Below are 24094 nucleotides of genomic sequence, written 5' to 3' on the forward strand. Positions count from 1 at the left end.
TGGCCTTACAAAACATACCGGTCAGGAAGAGGGAAGACAGTATTCTGATGTGTGGGGGTGCGATTAGATAAGCGGAGCATATTTATAGTAAGAATATCTTACCGGTTATCAAAAATTCCAGTTTCACTGTGCTCTGTCCATATTTCTCTCTGACAGATGTAGTGGTGATAGCCTCTGACTTGCGCAGAAGCTAAACTGAGACTGTGTCTCAGGATAGAGGAAGCCTGGAGTCCTGGCTACCTCCATGAGCCGAGGTTTTCCATACGGGAAAGACAGACGGGTGGAACAGGGGAGGGAAGCACAAGGGACCATCGATTCAGCAACTTAGGGCAAGATGGTGAGGAGGGAGTTTGTCAGACAATGAAGATGGACTTTCCCACAAAGAAAGCCTTCAAGAGGGCTCAGGGGTGACTGGGCTGTGGTTTTATTTCAGTGGGTGTTAGGTTAGGCTGTGGGAAGAGTACATCAGAGGGCTTTGGAGTGGGACCGATCTCAAACTCCACACCACGCTCTGTATCTGTTCACTGCTTTGCCTACCTTGATTTCAGTTCCTGGTGACATCAGTCTTGCTAGGGCTACTCTACGTCCCCCAACTGTCACAGGCTGCACAACAGCCTTCCAGAGAAATGGCCTTTGGAGGCCCCGAGGGAGCTCATTTAGGAAGTGATCAATCAGGCTAGCTGCCAAGTGTGTGTGTGAACCTGGCTTCTCTGCCCTCAACAGTGGAAACCCCACACCCAGGTGCCTGCCCTCCTGGTAGACCTGGGGTGGATGTGCCAGCTCACCCCTCCCTGGGGTGGGAGTGCTGCAGGCAGCCCAGGCTCCGCAGAAGCTGCATCTGCTTCTACTTCTGACAGAACCCTGTCGGGCTTTTATTTTATGTCCATATTTTTTTGATAAAAAAATTAAATATTGGTATGAAAAATACATTCAAGATGTAGATAGATATGTATTTTATTTCTTTGTGTGCATATACATGTATGCGTGGGTGTGAGTATGCATGTGTGTGTAATGGGTTTGTCACCAAGTGTGTGTGGAGGTGAGAGGACAACTTACAGGAGTTGATTCTTTCCTGCTGTGTGGGTCCCAAGGAGGGAACATCAGATCCCTGAACTAGAGTTATGGCTGGTTCTGAGTCACCACATGGTTCTGAAACCCAAGTCCAGGTCTTCTGCAAGAGCAGCAAGCTTGCTAGGTGTGGCGTTGAACACCTTTGATCTCAGTACTTGGGAGACAGGCAGGTGGACCTCTGTGAGTTGGAGGCTAGCCAGGACTACGAAGTGAGAGAGACCCGGTCTCAAAAAACAAAAACAAAGCAGTATCTTTAATCATCGAGCTGTCTCTCTAGCTCTTTATTTCCATTTGCCACCACTAATACTATTATTATTGTTATTATTGTTATTATTTGTGTATGTGTGTGTGTGTGTGTGTATAGAGTAGTCCATATCATAGTGTGTGTGTAGGACAGAAGACAACTTCAGGAGTTGGTTTTCTCCTCTCACTGTGGGAACTCAGGTCATCAAACTTGCACACCAGGCTCTTTTATCTGCCCAGCCATCTTACTACATATATATATACATATGTATATATGTATATGTATGTATATATACATATATATGCATATATTTCATGAGCATTTTTCCATGGTTTAATAAAATTCCACATGATTATCTCTTTAATTCCATAGCAAGAACATTTTAAGTACTTCCTCCACCTGCACAGGTGTGAGAGACCTGAGCATGTCTCTCCTCTCTTTAAAAATTAAAAAGAATATTTATATATATATTTTTCCTTAGGATCCCATGGACCTGGGATTACAGAGGCTGTGAGCCACCATGTAGGTGCAGACTGACGTGCTCTTAACTGCTCAGTCATCTCTCTGGTCCTCTGAGCTGATCTCCTGATAAACCCTGTAGGTCTTGAGGAATGGTCACCCATCCCAAGGAGTGGGAACTCCTGCCTCAGGTTGGGGCCGTGTCTTCCGGGGTGTGAAGGAATGGGTCTCCTGAGGGGTGGTGGAGCCAGGGAGATTTCTACTGAAGCAAGGGATGGTTCACACTGACCCTGACGATAAGTGCAAAGACGATTCAGCGGATGAGCAGGAGAGCTGCCATCTCAGATTTCAATGGGAGAGACATCTGAGAAGAGGCTACACTTGTTTAGCCCTGTGGATTTGTAACTAGCGATACAGCGTTAGAGGAAAATACTGAATGGAATTATTTGAAATGGAAAACAACACCCATAACATCTTCAGATACAAAGAAACCAGATGCAAGGAAGGAGGGCTCCATTTTAGGAGGAGCAGAGTGAAGCTAGGGTGACAGGTCCCTGCAGAGCTACCTGGCCTTACCACCATGCTCACAAAGCCACAGAGCACCAGGAGCTCCTCCATGCTTCTTTCCCTCCTACATCTTGTACTCTGTGCCCCTACAGCGTTAAGGTTTAGACGAGGCCAAGGAGGAGACAACTGGGACTTAGCTTCCGTTAGACCAACCGCATGCTTCAGCAGAGCGAGGACATCAGAGCAGAAGGTCAGGCTCCAGGAGGAGACTGAAATCAAGAGTGGTGAGGCCAGGGGTTGGGGATTTAGCTCAGTGGTAGAGCGCTTGCCTAGCAAACGCAAGGCCCTGGGTTCGGTCCCCAGCTCTGAAAAAAAAAAAAAAGAAAAAAAAAAAAGAAAAAAAAAAAGAAAAAAAAAAAAAAAAAAGAGTGGTGAGGCCAGAGGCTGGAGAGATGGCTCCATGGGTAAAGAACTTTGCTGTGCCGGTGTGAGGACCTGAGTTGGCTCCGCGGTGCTCATGTGATGCAGGGCAGACATACTGCCCACCTGTGGTCAAGTACCGAGGAGGTGGAGCGGGGACTCCCAGAGCCCCGGGGACTCTAACTTGCTGCAATCCTCTTGTCTCAGCTTCCCAAATGCTGGGTGGGATTGTGTGGGTGCTTATGATGCCTGTTTTTTTTTTTTTTCCTTTTCAAAATATTTCATAAAAGCATTTCATATATAATATTTAGCACCAATCTAAGGGAAGTAGTAAAACTAAAATACTTTCTGAGTTCAAGAAGGTAAAGGGTGAGGTGAGAAACCCCCACAAAGAACTGGTTATGATAAACAGTGGCACAGGGCTGAGATGTGACTCAGTTGGTAGAGGCCCTGTCCTGCCCAGGACACAGGAAGGCCTGGGTGGGATTCTCAATACCACAGAAACTGGGTGTGGTGGCTAATCCTATAATCCTAGCTCTCTGCAGGTAGAAGCAGGAGGATCAGAAGTTCAAGACTTCTGACTTCATAGAGAGTTCTAGGCCCGCTTGGGAGGCGTAAGACACCATCTCAAAAAAGAAAAGAAAACCCAAATGCCCCTAGAAAGGCCTTGAAAAAAATGAGCTAACAGGGAACTATGACCTCAGAGGCTGGAATGGAAGCTACAAAGTGAATACAAAGGCACCGGCTGCGACTCTTCTCCACTGTGAGATCGGGGTCTAAGGGGGAAAGAAAGGGCTCTCATGGGAAAACACTGTGTTAGAAGTCAGGCAGCTCCGGGAGCAGCTTTCTCCTGAGCCCCGTCTCTCTCCCCAGCCTGATGTTGAGAACAGAGGCTGGGCTGAGACTGTCTCTCTCTGTGCTAACTCTCTTTAGGTTCTAGGGTGTGCCTTCGCCATTCATACTGACCCCTGTCCTAACACTGAGACCTCTGTGTCATGCTACTGGGGAGTGAGGTCATGGCTGAGGGCCTGTGTCAAGTGTGCAACCTCTGACCTGCTGGCGTCTGCCACTTTGGCTGTCTTACTGGTTAGATCTGGCTGCCAAATGAGGACATGACCCTCTAGGTCAGACTTGATGCTAGGTCTCCCTTGTGACCATGGTGACACAGTGGCAGAAGCCAGATGTCTAGAACCTTGAGGGAGGAAAATGTTCTCCGTATGCACAGGACTGTGGTTCTGAGACCATGGCACGAAGCTCTGAGGAGGGTTTTTGTTGGTTTTCCTTCGGGTCTCTTCTTTGTCCAAGGCAAGGCTCCTGAGTGGAATTATACAGCACAGCTGGGTAGGGAAATCCCAGAGACCTGTAGAAGGGGAGGTCATGAAGAGAGAGTGGCTCGGGGAAGGACCGCTGAGACTCATGAGTGACCAGACTTCGCAAACACTGCACATCTACTTGAGAGGATGTAGCTGGGACCATCATTCCACTCTCAGGCTACACTTGAGTGGTACGTGCAAAGGACAGATCCAAATGCTACAGGAAACGCCTTAAAAATGAGCCGACACAAAACTACAACGTCAGAGGCTTGAGTGGAACTTACGGCTTAAACACAATCAAAACGATAGCTTCCTAAGTCAGAAATACCAGCATTTGAAGGCTATCGAGATGGCTTAGCAGTTAAGAGTTCTTGCCGCTCTTCCAGAGGACCCAAATTTGGTTTCCAGCACCCAGCTCAGAACTGCCTTTAACTCCCATTCTAGGGGATCCAGGGTCACGTCTATCACAAACCACATCTCCAACTTCTGGAAACTTTCCCTCCGCCAATGTGCCTGTGTATTCACATCAGATGATTCTAATACCTAGGTCCTTTTTTGTTTGTTTTGGTTTTGGTTTTTTTTTTTTTTTTTTTTTTTTTTGAGACAGGATCTCACTATGTAGCTCTGAATATCCTGGAACTCATTCTGTAGACCAGGCTGGCTTAAAGCACAGAAGTCAGGGCCTGGAGAGAGATGGCTCAGCAGTTAAGAACACTGACTGCTCTTCCAGGGGTTCAATTCCCAGCACCCATGTGGCAGCTTACAACTGTCTGTAACTCCAGGATCCGACATCCTCACTCAGACATCCATAATGCACATTAAAAACAAACAAACAAATTAACTAACAAAAAACAAAAACCTCAGAAATCCGCCTGCCTCTGTCTCCTGAATGCTGGGATCAAAGGCCTGCACCACCTAGATAAATAACACTCACATGTAGACATTATATGTGAGGAAATATAAAATACATCTTGGCTGGGTATGGTGAATTTGAGGCTAGCCTGGTCTACATGTGAGTTCAAGGCCATTTTGGGCTAAGTGGTACTGTGAATTAAAAAGAAAAAACAAGCAAAGAGCAAGATTATTCTGTCACCGTCCTCTTGAGAATTGCCGATGTTTAGGGGAAAAGAGGTGTAAGAAGAAAAACGTTTAATGCTCAGCCGGGGATTAAAGTCATTGGATGAGATTTACAGACATATATACACAAGAGAGCGTAATTCCAGTCATTATTTTCGGTTAAAAAAGTTATAACTGCCACTGACAAGTGCCATAAAGCTGCCAATCTGTCAGCTTTCTAGAAACACGCGTCTGTCAGACCATCTCTGTTATTCTGGGCCAGACGTCTCTGATGCCAGTGTACTCGAAACAAGGCTGGAATTTGTCTGTGCAGCAAACAGAAGCAAGAGGTAGACATGATTGACTAGAAAGGGAAGCGCAAGATAAAATCACCTTGTTATAGAAAGGTCACAAGGATATCTTGTTATGATAAAGAAAAAGAAAGTTTAAAGCTTGCCACGATCTACAAGAAGACACAGATTTGCAAGAAGCTAGGAGACCAACAGGAACTTTTGTTTCTTTCTTTTTTCATCAGAGAAAGAGGAATGTTTGCTGGGGAAAAATACTGGTTCCAACAGTTCTAACACTTTCCCCCCAAAAACGGCTGAAGGAAGAGGAGGTCTAGAATACTCCAAAGAGTGAGAAATCATCTTTCTTGTTTGATGGCAAGGATGGTGACCTGTGTACCTGGGCAAGAACAGGATAAAGCTGTGTTATTGTCACAGTAGAGGGCACTTTAGTGAAAAACAACAGAAAAATCAGGTACAATCCCAGGGGGCTCATGGCAGATACCGGGCCTGGGCTCACTGAAGATGGAGAGATCATGGGAATAAGAAAGAAAGAAAGAAAAAAAGACAGACAGACAGAGTGAAAGAGTCACAAGGAAGAAAAGACTGCAGCAGAGAGGCCCGGAGACTGAGTGGACCCTTATTCTCTGAGAAGTTAAGCCGGAAGGGAAGTCAGGATGAATGTAAGACCTGCCGATGTTGTTTGTGACGGGGAAGCTTGTGTGATTCCGCCTGGGCTTGCTGTGTGTAATCAAAAAATAGATTCAGTGTTTACATGTTCGTGTTGCACCACGTGTGTGCCTGATAACCACGGAGTCAGAAGAGGGCACAAGAGTACGTTGCAGACAGTTGTGAGCCACCATGTAGTTGTCAGGAACCAAACCAGTTCCTCTGCAGGAACAAGCATCCTTAAACGGCTGAGCCCGCTCTGCAGCCCCAGCTTGTATAATTGTCTAAAGAAATGTGGGTTTGGGGACCAGGGAAATAGCTCAGCTGCTAATTGCTTGCCACACAAATATGAGTACGCTAATTCAAGTCCCAATACCCGCTTACAATAGCTGGGCAGAGGGTCATAGGCTTGTAATCTCAACGTTGGGGAAGCAGAGAAAGGGGGATCCTTGGGGTTCAGTGGTCAGCCAGCCTAGCTGAATTGATGAGACCCAGGTCCAAGTGAAAGTCCCTATCTCAAAAATCAAGGTGAAAGTTCCTGAGGGACCATACCCTAAGTTGGCTTATGGCCTTTACCTACGTGTGCAGACACACACACACACACACACACACACACACACACTGTGCACATATCTATGCACACCAATCTCAGAAATATATTGTTTGAGCACACACTCTATTGTTTGGAAGGCTCAGCCCTTGTAGACATGTAGAGAAGTATTCATTCATCTATCATATATTTGTTGGTCTCTAGCTCTAGCCTAGGCCTGTGCTGGACCCTCATTATAGAGAAGGGCCCAGAGATTAGTAAATGGATGCGCACATAGGATAAATAATCATCACGAAGTACGAGGGTGTGATGATGTCTGTTTGCTGTGTGCATATGATACAAAGTCGCTAATGCTTTAGGGGGTTGGGAGAAGGTATAAGGTCCTCAGAGGAGAGAGGAACCATGAATGAGATATTCAGGGACGAGAGCGGTTTTCCAGGTAGGCAAAGAGCAGGGTCCGTGTGTCTGGCGGAGAAAAGCCATGGAGTAGTTACAGTTAGCACAGTGAGTGAGTGTGGAGGGACCAGAGAGATGAACCTGGGGATTTGGGGATTCTGGCTCGAGTCAGACCTCATTTATCACATAAGAGTTTATCTTATTTCTACTTTTTTGAGACAGGGTCTGACTGTGTAACTCCGGTTGTCCTGGAATTCACCATGTAGACCAGGCTGCCTTCAAACTCACAGCAGTCCACCTGCCTCTGCCTCCTCAACGCTGGGATTGAAGGCGTGTGCCACCGTGCCCAGCTGAAACGTTAATTTTTAAGTTTTCGTCTTAGATTAAATTTTTGTTGAGTATGTGTCATGTGCACATAAGATGAAAAGGTACGTAAGAGGGCTGGAGACGGCTCAGTGGAGACTGGCTCAGGCGTGCTCTTACAGAGCACCAAGTTCAGACCCCAGCACGCACACTGGGCATCCCACCTGCTGTAACTCTGACGCCCTCTTCTGAACGGCCTGGGCACTCCACTCATATGCACATAACCGTGTACAAAACATCTTGGTTGTCAAAGAGAAGTTAAAGAACGTTAAAGTTAAAAAGTCTTCATTCGGACTATTAATATTCACCAAGTATGAATGTTTCCCCCATATTCACACCACCCATTCGAAATTCTGCTTTTAGTGAAGAAACTAAATTTTACTATATTTTGGCTACATATAATTTAAAAATTTGTATTCTATTCTTAGATAGGGTCTTCCTCTGTAGCCTTACTTGGCATGGAACTCCCTCTACACTCCAGGCTAGACTTGGTTATAGAGATCCACCTGTCTCTGCTCCAGAGTGCTAGGAGTAAAGGCATTTACTACCACTCTTGTTTAATTTTTGTTTGTTTGTTTGGTTCGTTGGTTGGGTTTTTTTTTTTTTTTTTTGGTTCTTTTTTTTCGGAGCTGGGGACCGAACCCAGGGCCTTGAGCTTCCTAGGCAAGCGCTCTACCACTGAGCTAAATCCCCAACCCCAGCACTGCTGTCTTTTAGTGGGGCTAGCTGACACTGTGGTGAGAGGTGAGAGGGGAGCTTAGTGTGCGGGACCTAGCAGTGCTCCACAGCAGCGTTTGTAGAGAGAGACACCTGAGGGTGTCATTCAGAGTTCTCTGACTTGGTTTGAATGACATCCTGTTATTTCTACATGCCTGGTATTTCTGCCAGATGCTGTCCTTGAGGTTATTTTCAATATACATTTTGACAGTCTCTCAATTTACTGTAATTCTAAGTCACTTGTTACCTGTGAGGAGGACTGGCCAGCATGGTGGTTTGTGCCTGTAATCCCAGTACCACTCAGGAGGTTGAGGCAGGAGGATCAATACATAGGTCAAGGCCTACCTCCACTACAGAGTGAGCTTGAGGATAGCCTGTGCTGCATATGATCCTGTTTGAACCTCTGCTCTCTACCTTCCAAAGAAAGGAAGGAAGGAAGGAAGGAAGGAAGGAAGACAGATAGGGGGATTAAGAGAGAAGGGGAGGCAAATGGAGGTTCTGGGGACCCTAGGACAAAGACAATATTCTCTAAGTGAAGGAGGGGTCACTTGGCCACCAACGGAGCCTTTCAAGAACAGGTCAGGTCAGGGAGAGGTCAGGAGGCCAGATGGGCCTGGGTTCTAGATATTCCTTAATCTAGTTTCTGGGATGAGGACTGAGGCTTGGGTTCTGTTGGGTTTCAGCATGCCTGAGGAACCCAGTGGCAAGATTCCCTGCAGGGCAGTTCTGGATGAGATCAGAGAAAGCTGGGAGGCCATACTTCAGAGTCCAACACATGTGTAGTTAAGGCTGTGCTTTTGGCCATGTGTTCTCAGGCTCTGGAGTCCCCAGCAACCATGGCCCCTGCCACGTCTGCCAGCAGCAGTTCCGATACCATCTCTGTTGGTCACAGCACCTCTGGGAATCAAGGTGTCACGGAGCCCATGGATACAGAAACTCAGGAAGAGGGGAGGACACTTGCCAATGGGAGAACCAGTGGCAGGCAGAAAACACAGACAGACGGAAAGTTGCAAGTGGATGGGAGGACTCAGGGAGACGAAGCACAAACTTTGCAGAGGACACAGACAAATGAGAAGGCACCGATGAACGTTGTAACACAAGGAAGCGAAAGGCCAGAGTCAGACAGGAGTTCACAGAAGGATTTGGTGACACAGAGAAGGGTGGATACACAGGTAGGACAGACACAGGCAGGTGAGAGGTGGCAGCAAGACCCGAGAGACGCAAGGATACAGGAGGAAAAGGAGACACAGTCAGTGGGCAGCATTCCCACAGCTTTGGAAACCCAACCAGAACAACCGTCTGTGGTCAGTCTCAGCTCAGTACCAGGAGCCCTCAAACTCTCGCCGTCAGAGTGCCCTACAGAGCCTCAGGCTACAGAATGTTCTGAGAGGAGCACAGAAGCATCTTACATCCAAGAAAAGTCAGGCTTGATGCTTGGATCTGAAGAGGCAGACTTCAGAAGCCATGAGAACACTCTGCTAGGGCCCCCATCAGGGAACCATACCTACTCAACACAGTTGCCCACTGAGGGCAACTCAGAGCATCTGGTAGGAGAAACACACCAAAGGCCAGAGTGGTTAGGTGAGGCCAAGCAGGAGGACAGCCTGCTTCAGAGTCCCAAGAAGGAGCAGCTCCAGGAGACGCTGTATGTGGATCTCGCTATTGGACATTCAGCGGACTTGAGTCAGGAGGTGCCCAGTCTGCCTTCTCTTCCTGGAACTGACCTAACCAATAGTCTGCAGGAGGGGCTACCCAGCACCACAGCTTCTCAGCACACAAACGCTGATGTCCCCCTCCCCTCCCCGGACCAGGACCTGCCCAGTTCTGCTCCCACTCTGCAACTGGGACCAGGGTCCCCGACTCAGAGTCACCCACCAGAAGTCATGGCTACTAGCAGTGAGGGAGCCTGTGCCAAGGAGCCAGATGTGGACGGGAGGTCCTCAGGTACCCGGAGCTGTGACCCTGGCCTTATAGACTCCCTGAAGAACTACTTGCTCCTGCTGCTAAAGCTATCCAGTCCAGAGGCAGGCGAAGCCAGGGCAGAGTCCCAGGAAGTGCCTGCCACCGGAGGCTTAACTTCCTCCTCTGCTCTGGTCCCCACCGTGGAAGTGGCTGGCTTGAGTCCCAGGACGTCCAGGCGCATCCTGGACCGTGTGGAGAACAACCACTTGGTGCAGAGCGCACAGACCCTGCTGCTGAGCCCCTGCACCTCCCGCCGCCTCACTGGCCTCCTGGACCGTGAGGTTCAGGCTGGCCAGCAGGCCCTGGCTGCCGCCCAGTGCTCCCGGGGCCCATGCCCTAGCCCCAGCCCCCTCACCATCCCTGCCATTGTGGTGGGTGAGGAAGGATCTGCTACTGGTGAGGGAGAGGATTCCAGGGAGAGGACCTCCCAGGAAAGTGACAAGGCTGGACTGCTAGGGGAGGTGGACGGACAAACAGTAGAGAGCAGAACCCAGGAGCCCTGCCAAGAAGAAGCAATCCCAGGGGAGGCTTTGACAGGTCTCCCTGCAGCTACACCTGAGGAACTGGCTCTAGGGGCCCGGAGGAAGAGGTTCCTCCCTAAGGTGAGAGCAGGGTCAGACGGTGAGGTGAACAAGGCTGAAGAAAGAGAGAGTCCCACAGTCTCCCCCCGGGGACCCAGGAAGGGTCTGGCACCTGGGTCACCCGGGACTCCAGGGCGGGAGAGACGGTCCCCTACCCAGGCCCGGAAGGCCAGCATGTTAGAGGTGCCTGGGACAGAAGAAGAGCCTGCATCGGGAGACTTGGTCACCAGACCCAAGGCCAGTGGTCTGGAATCAGAGCCTGCGGTGGATGAAGGCAAGCAGGAAGCACTGGCTAAGCCAAGGAAAGCTAAAGACCTGTTAAAAGGTGAGTGCTGCGAGGGGAGGGCTGCCAGGAAGCTGCAGTGAACCTAGCACCCCTACTGTGAGCACTACCATGAGGGGGCACCTCCCTGCTAGATGGGAAGGGAGATGACGGTGGCAGCAGGGTGGCACCATGAGGGATAAAGGCCTAGGAGAGAGCTAGTGACGGGTGAGCTATTGTGGGGGACTTCTTTGCTCCCAGCATTCCAGAAACTAAGGCTGGAGACTGAGATCAGCCTGGGCCACATAGGGAGACCCTGTCTGAAAAGCCAAATCACACAAGAACAAAGCATGCAAACAAAGGCACCGCTCAGCACAGGCCCCGGCTTCACGGGCATCTTAGCCCCACAGTCATCTCCCCCTTTAAAGACTTGTTCCAAGGTTAGCCCACGGTCAAGAGCAGACTCAAAGGCAGGTTCATAGAGCTAGCAGCAGCAAATGCAAAAGCCTTCTTGACTGCTTGTCACTGGTGATGTGTGCTTAGCCTTGAGTCCCTGTGTCCTGTCTCCCTGGCTCCCATGCTGGTTAAGATGTGTGCCCTCAGGGTAGGGGCACAGCAGAAGCCTGAGAAACAGGTGGTGGACAGGCAGGGCTATGCAATGCTGGGTTTATAATGTGCTGTTTTCTCTCAGGTTGCTCCCTAAGGATACTGGGATACAATGGGCGTGGCCAGAGAGGGCAAGGGAGGTAAGGAGTCTGCTTCTGTCTTGTAACAGATCTCCTGTTCTCAGCCCCACAGGTGATCCGGAAAATTCGGGTAGAACAGTTTCCAGATTCTTCTGGTAGTCTGAAGCTTTGGTGTCAGTTTTTCAATATCGTTAGCGACTCAGTCTTGACATGGGCGAAGGATCAGCATCTAGTGGGCGAAGTGAGCAGGAGGTAAGCTGTCTGCAAAGTACCGCCATCACCTGACCGGGCTCCCCAGTTGCAGTCATGCTGGGGACTAACGTTATAAACCCATCCCCTCATTTCACTCAGAGGTCTTAAATCATGGGTCTAAAGTCACACAGCAAGTAAGTGTCACCTGTGTGATTGAGGACCAGTTTCTGACCTGGAACCTCTCACCACCTTCCCAGGGCTCCCCGAGCCTGGGTTCCCAGCAGCCTGTGAGAGTTGGGTCGAAGGCCCTGGGTGATGACCCTCACGAGAAGGGTCTCCACTCTCTGCAGTGCAGGGGACGAGGGGCCAGCGGCCTTGGCCATTGTGCAGGCGTCACCTACGGACTGTGGCCTGTATCGCTGTACCATCCAAAACGAGCATGGCTCCGCTTCCACTGACTTCCGCCTCAGCCCGGAAGGTGAGTGTCTGGTGGGCAGGATCTTAGCCGACCCGGTCTTGCTTTGTGGGAGGCAGCACTGTGATGTGCAGGGTCTGGCTCTGCCTGGACAGACAAACTGGACAGCAGTGCTCTCTTTTTCTCCACACAGTATTGTCTGGCTTCATCTCCAGAGAGGAAGGTGAAGGTATGTTGGCCCTCTGGGGGAGGGCAAGTCTTCATCTCCAGCCCGGCCCTTTGCAGGGTTTCTGACCTTAGGGGTTTACAATCCTTCCTAGATCTGCATGCGGTTCCCCTTTGGCTCCAGTTTAAGATAATGGCTTGGGAGGGCTGATGGAGGACTGGTGTTTCTAAAGACTGTGGAAGAAATGAACTGAAGTGGGCGGGGCGGGGGTGAAGGGCAGGCACTTCCCAGGAGTTAATGCAGTGCTCTGTCCTCTTCAAAGTCCTTGAAGGGCAGGACAGCCACCAAGACCAAGACCCCGCGTTTCCCACAGTGCTCTGTGTGCAGTCCAGTCACAGATAGTCTGCTATGAGCCCGACAGCTTCTCAGCCCCTTGCTCAAGCATCCCAAATGTCTAGGAAAGAAATTTGCATTTTCCGAACGAAGCTCCTTGGTAATTGTGAGATATATACCCTCAAGTTGGTCATTTGTTTCAGAGTTAGCAGTTCACCCTGTAGCCGTAGCTGCCCTGGAACTCACTCCATAGACGGGGCTGGTCTCAAACTCACAGAGATCCACCTGCCTCTGCCTCCTAAATGCTGAGACTAAATGTGTGTGCCACCATGCCTGGCTACCCCCAACATTTGACAAGCACTTCGAGGGTTTGCCTATTGGGGGAGAGTCTGCTGTAAAGCCCCCGTGTTCAGTAGTCTGTGTTGGTGACATTTTATCACTATCATACTGAACCCACATCCGGGCTAGGTATGGAGGTGCGTGCCTGTAATCCCAGCACTTGGAGCCAGAACCTAGAGAATTATCACAGACTTCAGGCCAGCATGATCTGCATGGTGAATTCCAACCCAGCCTGGACTATAGAACGAGACTCTGTCTTAACAACAAAATCAAAGAAACTAGAATCTCAACCAAATCAAGAACTTAGTAGGAGTTCTTTAATATTATCCAATGTCTACTTTCCTCAGTTGTGTCCATGTGTTGGTTTGAGTCAGGAGCCACTAGTTAATTTGTCTGATACATGTCCTGTGTTGTGTATACATTACTGTTCCTCCCTCCTTTGTTTTCTCTATGGCCATTGGTTTGTCACTTAATACATAGATCTCTCCCTGTCTCTCTGTCTGTCTCTGTCTCTCTGTCTCTGTCAGTCTGTCTGTCTCTCTGTGTCTCTCTGTGTCTCTGTCTCTGTTTCTGTCGGTCTGTCCATCTGTCCATCTGTCTCTCTCTGTCTCTGTCTCTGTCGGTCTGTCCGTCTGTCTCTCTGTGTCTCTGTTTCTGTCGGTCTGTCCATCTGTCCATCTGTCTCTCTGTGTCTCTGTCTGTTGGTCTATCCATCTGTCCATCTGTGTCTCTCTGTCTCTCTGTCTCTGTCTGTCTGTGTCCATCTGTCTCTCTGTGTCTCTGTCCATCTGTCTCTCTGTCTGTCTGTCTCTGTGTGTGTGTGTGCATGTTTATATGTGAGTTGATACTTGTACATGCATGTATGTAGATGCTAGTGATCAACTTTGAGGATTGCTCCTCAGGAGTACTGTTCTTTCTGAGACAAGCTCACTCACTGAAACCTGGGTCTATCCACCTCGGCAAACCCTAGGGCTCTTCCTGTCTTTGTGTCTCCAGTGCCAGGATTTACGGTAGTGTACCATGATAGTGATCGGAGTCAGGCCCTTCTGCTTTAGTGGCAAGCACTTAATGGATGGAGCCATCTTCCCAGCCCCTGTGAAACGCTCACAGTCTAGCTTTTGTTCACGCTATCCTCATATACCAAATCCTTCCATCCATATGCTTCTTCCAAACCAATTACATTAGAAGTTGTGTCAGATTCAGGTACAGAGGTAATGCTTTTGGTTTGTTTGTTTTGTTTTGTTTTGTTTTTGTTTTTCTTGGCTAGAGTAATCCACAGACTGGATGTAGGGTTACATGTCTGTAACCCTAACCCTTGGGAGGCTGAGGCAGGAGGATTACGAGTTCAAGGTTTGCCTGGGCTCTATAGTGAGCCACTGTCTCCAAAACCAACACCAAAGGAAGCAGTGGTCCACGGCATACTGTCTATTTCCTTCTCATCCCGCCCAGAGGCAGCAGTGTTACATCTACCACTTTTAGTAATGCTGTCTGCACACTGAGTTCAGCAACCCTGTGTAAAGTTAAAAAGTACTCTTCCCCAGTCTGCTTTGTCAAGTGTGCCCGAGCCTCTCACCTCTTGGGAGATATAACGTCCCACCGTTCCATCTGCACTCACTGAGAGGAAGGGAGCATCGGTCGCCTTGACACAGACCTTCTAAGAGAAGGTGAAAGTGAAGCGCTTGCTTTCCCCATACTTACTACTTTCGGAACTAGCTTATCTCTGGGAGGCCTCTAGGGTGACTGGTGAGGCTCGTTTCTTTTTCTAGGGACACTGGGAGGTTTTCTTGTTTTGTTTTGGTTTTTGGTTTTTTGTTTTGTCTTTACAATCACCATTATGAACTAGTAGGCTTTTAACATATATGATATGTTCAGTACCTTATACTAATTCTCTTTATTGCTAAAATGTCCTCATTCTTGGCCAAATGAAATCCCTTAGGTTGGCTCTAATGCTCTTTTGACAATTCTTTGGTAGTCTGCATTGTTGTTTTGTCTTACAGTGGCGGGGATTGAACCCAGGGCCTGGCCTATGCTAAGCAAGTGCCCTCCTCCTGAGCTGTCTCTCTAAACCCCCTCTGTCTTACCTTTTATTTTGAGACAGAGTCTCAGTAAGTTGCCTACACTAGCCTCAAGTTCACCCACATTAGCCTAGGTTAGACCTCGACTCTGTGTTCCTGCCTCAGCCTTTAAGTACCTAGGATGAAAGGCCTGGCTTCCCAGGAGCTGATGGTCACTTCCTTGTGTCCTGGTGCCGTATGGTTTGGATCCATCCCATGCACTTCCTGTTGAGCCTTGGAACCAATCATTTCTTCAATGAGCTCTGCTTCCAGTTAGTGGGGAATGGTGCTTAGGAGGTATTGGTTTGTTTCCTGAAAACATGTCATTGTAGGAGGTAATTCTGGTAATCCGTGTTGACCGCAAATGTCACAGAAGACACAGGCCTTCTGCAGGCACATACTGAGCACTCCCAGTATGATGGCCACCATAGGAACACTGTTAAGTGGTAGGAATTTAATCAGGTAGCTTCTGCCCCAAGCACCCTACTAAGGGACAGGGGGAAAGCACCCTACTGTGTGAAGGGGGTCTCGGAGTTTTGCATCCCAAGAGTAATCTCAGATTAAAAAGTGAGTTCAGGGGGTTGGGGATTTAGCTCAGTAGTAGAGCGCTTGCCTAGGAAGCGCAAGGCCCTGGGTTCGGTCCCCAGCTCCAAAAAAAAAAAAAGAACCAAAAAAAAAAAAGGGTTCAGCAGATGAACAGCATAGGACTGTTTGAGCCCTGTCCTTCCCTGTGGACCCTGTATCGCCGTGAGGGAGATACAAGTTCCCATGTTTCTCCTGTTCCCTCTCAGTTGGAGAAGAGATTGAGATGACCCCCATGGTATTTGCTAAGGGTCTGGCTGACTCTGGCTGCTGGGGGGACAAGCTCTTTGGGCGATTGGTGAGCGAGGAGCTTCGAGGGGGTGGACATGGCCTTCAGAAGGCTTCGCGGGCCAAGGTCATCTATGGGCTGGAGCCCATCTTCGAATCTGGTCGCACGTGCATCATCAAGGTATCCAGCCTGCTCGTGTTCGGACCCAGCAGTGAGACTTCTCTTCTGGGCAGAAACTATGACGTCACTATCCAGGTACTGTCCCACCTTCCTCCTTACCTCACGCCCCTTCTGCCCCTTATGTACTCTTCTATCTCTTCCCTTCCCCATCTGGCTTTTGGAAGCCCCATGCACAGGTAGAAGCCACCTCCATTTCAAGCTCATGAAGCTTCTAGGGCGGGCTTCAAGGACTGGCTGAGGTACAGCTGTGAATCCAGACCTTTGGCCTCAGAGAACTTTACAGAGTCTCGAACCATTTGGAACCTACTTTTCAAATTCCTGTGCATGTGTGCATGCATGTGTGTGCCCATGCAGAAGACACAGGAGGATACTGGGTGTCCTGCTCTGTCACTCTTTGCTTTATTCACTCGAAACAGGGTTTTACTGAACGTGCAGCCAGGCTGGCCTCTGTGAGCCCTAGCAACCAGGCTACAGGATTGCACATAGCCAAGGCTGACTTTTTACATGGGTCTTTGGGATTTGAACTCAGGTCTTCATGCTTGCACAGCAAAGCTCTCACCCAGTGAACACTTTACCTTTTTCTGTGTAGTTCTGGTTGGTCTCGAATTTTCTATGTAGACCAGACTGATCTTAAACTCTCAGAGATCCACCTGCCTCTGCCTCCTGAATGCTGAGATTAAAGGTGTGGGCCACCACACATTACTTTTTTTTTTAACACGTATGTGACACGAGAGAAGAGTGTTAGGTCCCCTGAGCCTGGCTGTGAGGTACCATGTGAGTCTTCAAATCAAACCTAGGTCCTCTGGAAGACTACTGATTTGACTGATCTCTCCAGCCCCCAAGAAACCATTTTTGTAGCAGAAACTTTTCTCCTGCTTCAGATCACTCACTGAAGTCTTATTATGTGAAGTAAAAGAGAGTAATGTGGGCGGGGAAGCCAGTCTGCTGCAGTTCTGTGGAAGGGTCCCTTGGGCAGTGTTCGCTAGCATTAACGATCCAGTCAGCCTAGCTCAGAAACCACTTTGGAAACCTAAATTTGACAAAAAGCCCACAGCCTGTTGTGGTTCAGAAGAGAGCATTAGGCACAGAGAGCCAAGCCTGAATAACTGAGCCTCCCAGCCCCCTTCGCAGCCGCCTGGAAATCTCCCTGCAGTCCCCTCTCTCAGACAGGCACACCAGACGACTGTGAGCCTCCTTGATAATGAGATTTGGTTTCTTCTTACCCACAGGGATGCAAGATCCAGAACATGAGTCGAGAGTACTGCAAAATCTTTGCAGCTGAAACCCGGGCAGCCTCTGGCTTCGGGGAGGTTCCTGAGTGAGTACACCACAGGGGGCTTGTGTAAAGGCAGAGATCTCAGAGTTCCTCCCAGGTACAATAGCCTCGTAACCACCCCACACTCAGCTTGGAGATCCCACATTTGGAAGTAACAACGTAAGATTCACTATCCACTTACAAAGTCCCTCCCCCTGTCTCCCCCTCCCCTCCCCGCCCCTCCCATCCCTTCCCATCACCTTTAGTCCAGATTTTGCCTATTGCAGAGCTTCAGCCACAGGGTGGGTACGCTAGGCAGCTGGGTGAGATCCAGAAGTGGCAGGGGGCAGGGTAGGTCAGTGTGGCATGAGCTGTAAATGCCCGTGTGTGTCTGGTCTCCTGCTGGCACCAAGCCGAGCTGACATCCCTTGAGTCCTTCCTGAAGGACTCCCACCCAAATGCGGGCTGCCCCGGCCACATCAGGGTTTAATTTTAGCCCTACTGACTCTGAAGTCAGTGCCCATTTTCTACCCTCCCTCAGTCCTTCATACTCAGAGTTGAGAACTCTTTCCAGGAAGGTCCCTTCTTCTAGGGAAAGCGAGGACAGGGTGCACTTCCTGTGGCCACTCTTCCCACTTACCATAGGCTCTGCTCTCTCTAGGATCATCCCACTTTACTTGATCTATCGGCCTGCAAACAATATACCGTATGCTACCCTGGAGGAAGATCTGGGCAAGCCCCTGCAGACTTACTGTTCCAGGCAGTGGAGCTGTGCTGGGGCCCCAGCAGCATCCAGCAGCTTGGAGCCTGTGCAGAAATGCCAAACCTTCCAGCACTGGCTGTATCAGTGGACGAACGGCAGCTTCCTTGTCACAGATCTGGCAGGTACGTGGGTGGGGGACTCACAGGTGAGTGGTGAGGAAGCATATAGAGAAGGCAGAGCCCAGAGCATGCTCTCGAGCTCAGAGCATTTATTTTCCTGTGTGTTCCACGAGGATTTCGTGTCTAAGGTTGGACAGAGGCCACTTTGCATGCCTCCCTGAGATACACCACGGTCTCTTGCAGCCAGTTAGTAATGTAGTTACATTTAAAGGAGTCCAGACTGGCCAAAAATTTAAAAGATTTCTTTTGTTTTAGATTTCGATTTTTTTATTATGCAAAGTTGTTACTGTAAAATTATAATAAAGCTGTCTTTGATGCCACACTAGATCCAGCACCATAGTGCTCCAAGATACCTGGTAGATATCTTCATCTCAGGCAGCAAAGCCTCTCACCCGATTTCTCGTTCCCAAGGCAGGTTGCCGCCATGCCACACACACACATCCCAATTCCGTGGTGGCCCAGTGTCTCCAGCCACCACATACTCTCTTGAGTTTAAATCGCCGCATGAAAGAACGCACAACACGATAACCTCTGATCCAACTGATTAGATATAATTGCCCACCTACACATGCAAAGCCCTGTACACATCCATCCCTTAAGAACATTCATAACCTGTAAATGTGCAGAGAGGAGTCTTAACCTCAGCCTCCATTTCTCTCCGCTGCCTCTTCTTCCTCCCTCCAGTTTCCTCCTCTCTCTAAAACTTTTCTCCCGCCCATCCTTCCTTCTCGTCCAATGACAGACCTCGTTCTATCTTGTACTTGCCTTCACCTGTATGACATCACCCTACACAAAGTTACATAAAATAGTTTTAATTTTTTGGGCATGTTTTGCTGTACAACCCCAGCTGCCCTGGAACTTAATATGTAGACGAGACTGGCCTCCGTCTCCAAGCACTGGGGTCCCCAATGGCACCCTGTTCCCAACTGCACGTAAAGAAGTGCAGTTCAGGCCGCTTACAATTTAAAAGGAAGTTGTTTTCTCGGGCTCCTCGTGGAATGTAATGTAAACCCACAGCCAGCTTTCCCGAACTGCCTGCCACCCGCTCTTGACTTTCTCACCCCCAAACCTCCAAAACTCTGCACTACCATAGAGCAAAGAGCGTCAGTGCCATACATGGTGCTACGTGCATCGAACCGAGGAGTCATGAAGCCAAAAGAGTCTTGAGTTTTCTGTCAGCTTGGGCAACAAGTGAGACTCCTTCTGGAACACAGGCCAACTGTCCCGGCATCTGCAAGTAGGAACAGAAGGAGCAGGAGTTTGTGGTCATCTTTGGCTACACAGTGAATTTGAAGTTAGCCTGGGCTACCTGAGAGGTGTGTGGTTAGCCTGGGCTACCTGAGGGGTGTGTGTGTGTGTGTGTGTGTGTGTGTGTGTGTGTAGCTAGGTGACATACCAAGCCATTGTTATTCAATACATTAACTCACAGCACTTGGGACACCGAGCCAGGATATTAGCCTGCGCTATATAGTCAGACGCTCTTGTAAACAACAAGCACCAGAGCCCAAGCAGATCAGGTCATTCAGTCTTTCTTGGCTGGAGCTGCCTTTCATTCTCTCAGACGGTGTCTTTATAATGCTCAGACCCTACATTTTGGGAGGCCTTTGGCAAATTAACATTCCATGCAAGTGTAAGGGATCATTCGTATAACACAAGACAGAGTAAGCACTGAAAGAACATGAAGTTAGAGTCCTCCATGCAGGAGCTTCTTAATGTCCAGGGATAGCCTGCTGTCCTCTCTTCACAGCTGAGGGTTAGACCAGGATAGGCCTGCTGTCCTCTCTTCACAGCTGAGGGTTAGACCAGGATAGACCTGCTGTCCTCTCTTCACAGCTGAGGGTTAGACCAGGATAGGCCTGCTGTCCTCTCTTCACAGCTGAGGGTTAGACCAGGATAGGCCTGCTGTCCTCTCTTCACAGCTGAGGGTTAGACCAGGATAGGCCTGCTGTCCTCTCTTCACAGCTGAGGATTAGACCAGGATAGGCCTGCTGTCCTCTCTTCTACAGCTGAGGGTTAGACATGAAGTTATTACATTTACACAGCTCAGGAGTGATAGATAGAGCTGAAGTGTAAGTCTAGATCTGCCTGAGTCCCATATTTGTTCCACTCTGGCACATGAGGATCCCCAGCCCACAAGAGAAAGGCAACTCCCTAGAGAGATGCTCAGCTTAGAAGTGAGGAAAGATGATCATAGGCCAGAACCAGAATGCTGAGACACGTGTGGACTCTCCCCATCCCCACTGTGCCATGCTGTGTTCTCCAAGGCTGCCTTACCTAGAATGCTCCCTGGGTTCTGAGAGCATGTGTTATGCTCACGAGGATGTGAAGCTCGTCTCTCCCAGTGTTGTGCTCCTACCTCTCTGTCCTGGATGGATGGCTACCCTGTTAGGAGGAAGAAGAAAGTTTCAATCTAGAACCCAAGGATAGCCCAGCTCAGGCGGTCTGACCTATAAGGTGGACTTGCATAGCTGACTACAGGAAGTCCCTTTCTTGGGTGACTTTTGTGCTGGAGATACAGGGTCCTAGGAGCTGCCAGACTGGCACCAACCCCTCCTTCTTTCCCCAGGGGCTGACTGGAAGATGACTGATGTAGAGATCGCTACCAAACTCCGAGGGTGAGTGCTTCTTGAGGTTAGAACGTCTTAGAGTCTCCTTGGGGTACCCCAACTCCTAATGACTCTTCATTCCCAAAGTGCTGGGCCTGCACGACACCAGTCACGTGAACCTGTGGCCATGTGGTAACTGGTAACACCCTGGGGACACTGATCCTCCATATCCCATACCCCTGATCCCTAGATGGGGGTTTGGGAGGGGCAGACTATAGAAATTTACATTTCAAAGAATGGCCCACCTGATGAATCAATCCTATGTGTAAATCATGCTATAATGAATGTGTTCTAAATTCGAGTTTGGGAGGGAGCCACTGAGGTGCAATCTGTCACAACACTCAGACGTCAGCCACCCAAAGCCAGCTACCATGGGCCTGTGGCACATAGTAGGGCCCACTCAGCTCTTATGTTTGGCTGCAGATACCAAGGCCTCAAGGAGAGCTGTTTTCCTGCCCTGCTGGACCAGTTTGCCTCTTCCCACCAGTGCAACACCTACTGTGAGATGCTGGGGCTGAAACCCCTCAAGGGCCCTGAGGGTGCCCACCCTCAAACCAAGGCCAAAGGCTCCAAAAGTCCATCTGCTGGCAGAAAAGGTTCCCAGCTGAGTCCTCAGCCCCAGAAGAAAGGTCTTCCCAGTCCTCAGGGCTCCAGGAAGAGCGCTCCAAGCTCCAGAGCCACGCCTCAGGCCTCCCAGGAGGCCACTCTTCAGTTACTGGGACAGCCCCCTGCCCAAGAGGGGAGCTCTAAGGCCCAGGGCATGCGGTAGCCCCAACAGGAGGCTGGGGGCCTCTACCCAAGAGCAGACCAACCAGGAAGCAGCTTCAACCAGATGGAGACGGTTTCAGTTCAGGACTAACCAGAGAAGGTGCCCGAAGGAGGCCTATCTTGGGGGACCTCTCTGAGTAGTTACCTCATTGGAAGGCTTTGGGCACATGACCTGTTGGCCTCCTCTTCTTCCCTTATCACCCAGGGCTCCCAGGCCCCAAGCGGGGCCCACCTCCAAGTGCCTGGTGGCCTAGGCCCTCATTTAAGTTTACACTTGCCACTGCTGGGGGCTCCTGAGTCCTCTGCATGAGTTCTGCACTCTGCCCTTGCCCCAGTCACCACACAAGCAAATGTTGCACTCTGGGGCATTTACCTTTTTACCCTTGCTTTTTTATCCTGCCCCTCTCCCTGTCCTCAGGGCCCTAGACTTCCTGTGGGGTCTAGCCTTGTGACTCTCAGGGTTTCATCTCCATTCAGCTTCATTCATCACAGTTTATCCTGCCACTAACCTGTCCTGAGTCCCTGGGCCCCAGAGCTCTCTGGAGCCCGTCACGTCTTTGTGCAGTGTTTTTTGATGGTACATGTTCTTGTCACTTTGCACTTACTTGTTTCCCGTGCTGCCTTGCACACATGCCCATCCCCCCCACCCCACAGGCTTTGAGCCCAATTCAGTCTGCTGCCTGCCCTTCACTGGCTTGTGCTGGTCTCTTTGTCCAAGGGCTCCTTCCATCTTGCCCTTGCACCCTACCCACCAATGCTGGGTGAGGAACAGCCTCTCTGGCTTCACCCTACCCTAGTGCCCACTCCCCTGGTTCTCTCAGGTTCTCTGCTCAGGAGGAGGGAGACAGCATGAGAACCTGTGAGCAGCTGTTGGGGCGGGGGATTGACCTTGAGGTGCCTTGTCCTCTGTTCTGAAAAAAGTGAGGTTGCAGTAAATGTCACAGCTCTGTCCTCAAGGACTAGAAGACCGGGACTCTTCCTCATGCAGGGGAGGGGGGACGGTGGGGCACAGGTGTTCTTAGAGGGTCGAGATCCATTCACATGCTTGTGTAGAAAAAGATTATCTTGATGCCTACCTCCCACCATTTGCTCTTGGTCCTGGGGCTCAACTCCAGATGCTCCGGTGTGAGTTCCCGGGGAATCTCTGTGCTGGATACCCTTTCTAGATGCCCTTCCTTGAGACATGGGATGGGGTGGTCTGGAGCTAGCCTGCTCCCCTTGCTGTGCAATAAAGGCAGCAGCTGTGTGTCCTGTTTGTTGCCCTCCTGTGGTGTGATTATTGATTAAGAAGGGTCAAGCAGGCAGTCTGTAGTCCCTGGGCCTAGGGTAACCTGGATCTGATTTTGGCTCCTAGCCTGAGGTTCAGTCTCAGTTGTCTGTGGTCACAACCGGAAAGTCAGTGCTTCCTGCAACTGAGCTCAAGGCTCTTGTCCTACAGCAGGGCGGCCGGGAACTCAGCCGCTTTGGAATTAAGCCTTCGATTTGGAAGAGGAACTGGGAGGAAGGAATCCAAGAAGGAAGAGCAGAACTAGGGGCGAAGCAGAAACTCCCTTGTCACTGCCACTGCCACAGCACAAGGAGCCCAGCAGGAGAACATCTTTCTTCCACCTACCTGCTGGTCCTTTCCTCCTCAGCAAGTGTCCTGACCTCCCCCTTCTACCCCGCCCCGCCCCTTCCCTTGATTGACACTTCCCCTTCCAGGGAAAGTGACCCTTTAGGTGGATGCTTCTAACTTCTACCTTCTCTGCTCAGGTGACCCCTCACTTTTTCCTCTTCTCTCAGTGAGCCCCCACTTATATCAGCCTGCGTATCCAGTGAGAGTTGGGTCGTTCTTGTGCATTAATCATTCAGCCAATAAATAGTAAGCACCCACTGTGTGCCAGACCCCAGACTGGCAGCTTTTGAAAGACAATACCCATCATTCAGGGAGAGAATGTGCATCATCAGGGATGCAGATTCTAAGCAACAGAAACTATAACTTGGACCAACTTAATCAAGAAAATGGTTTCCTGGAAAGGATGTTGGTAGCTCGCTCACAGAGCCAAAAGAATAGTCAAACAGCCTTGGGGAAGGCGGAAGCCTGGGCAGCTCCCAGTAGGTGTTGCTATTACTCCTAGTCTGGGGCTCAGGGACCCACAGGGTGTGCGAGGCAGTATTCCAAAAGTTGGGGAAATGGCATCTCAAATAGCCCAGGCTAGCTTCAAACTCACTAGATGTGATAGTTGAGAGGCTAGCTCTGAGCTCCTGACCCTCTTGCCCCAACCTCGAATGTACTGGTATCGGAAGTCTATACTCCCACACCCAGGCTAACGGGGTGATTCTTCTCACAGGAACGGAGACAGAAGGGCATAAAGGATTGGGTGGGCAAAGCTGAGAGATACACCCTGATAGATACAGACACAAAGGCTTCTTCCCGTCCATTCTGTTAGGGCGCCCACATTCAGCCCAAACCAAATTCCCTGCTTAGAAAGGGCCATACCCAATACCAACTACTAAGTCCAATGGTAACAAAGAGGCTTTTGCCGAAGTCAGGAGCCACAACTACGGTTT

General features: G+C 49.9%; 1 protein-coding gene across 3 annotated transcripts in view; it reads left to right on the forward strand.

Annotated features, from left to right (window-relative positions):
• The window catches only part of Alpk3 (alpha-kinase 3), a 47845-nt gene extending 25046 nt beyond the window's left edge, over window positions 1-22799 (forward strand). For 2 of the 3 annotated variants that reach the window (XM_008759546.4, NM_001191895.2), the window contains 9 exons: window positions 8868-10920; window positions 11648-11795; window positions 12086-12213; window positions 12344-12379; window positions 15834-16108; window positions 17263-17351; window positions 17950-18173; window positions 20737-20785; window positions 21200-22799. In XM_008759546.4, coding sequence (XP_008757768.1) covers window positions 8868-10920; window positions 11648-11795; window positions 12086-12213; window positions 12344-12379; window positions 15834-16108; window positions 17263-17351; window positions 17950-18173; window positions 20737-20785; window positions 21200-21545 — 3348 coding nt within the window. In that variant the 3' untranslated portion in view covers window positions 21546-22799. Of the gene's footprint in view, window positions 1-8867; window positions 10921-11647; window positions 11796-11992; window positions 12214-12343; window positions 12380-15833; window positions 16109-17262; window positions 17352-17949; window positions 18174-20736; window positions 20786-21199 lie in introns of those variants that run through there. The other variant, XM_039085024.2, reaches the window with a different exon arrangement.
• Window positions 22800-24094: the final 1295 nt, after the last annotated feature.

Source organism: Rattus norvegicus, chromosome 1 (assembly GCF_036323735.1).
Source record: "Rattus norvegicus strain BN/NHsdMcwi chromosome 1, GRCr8, whole genome shotgun sequence".
Classification (NCBI taxonomy): Eukaryota; Metazoa; Chordata; class Mammalia; order Rodentia; family Muridae; genus Rattus; species Rattus norvegicus.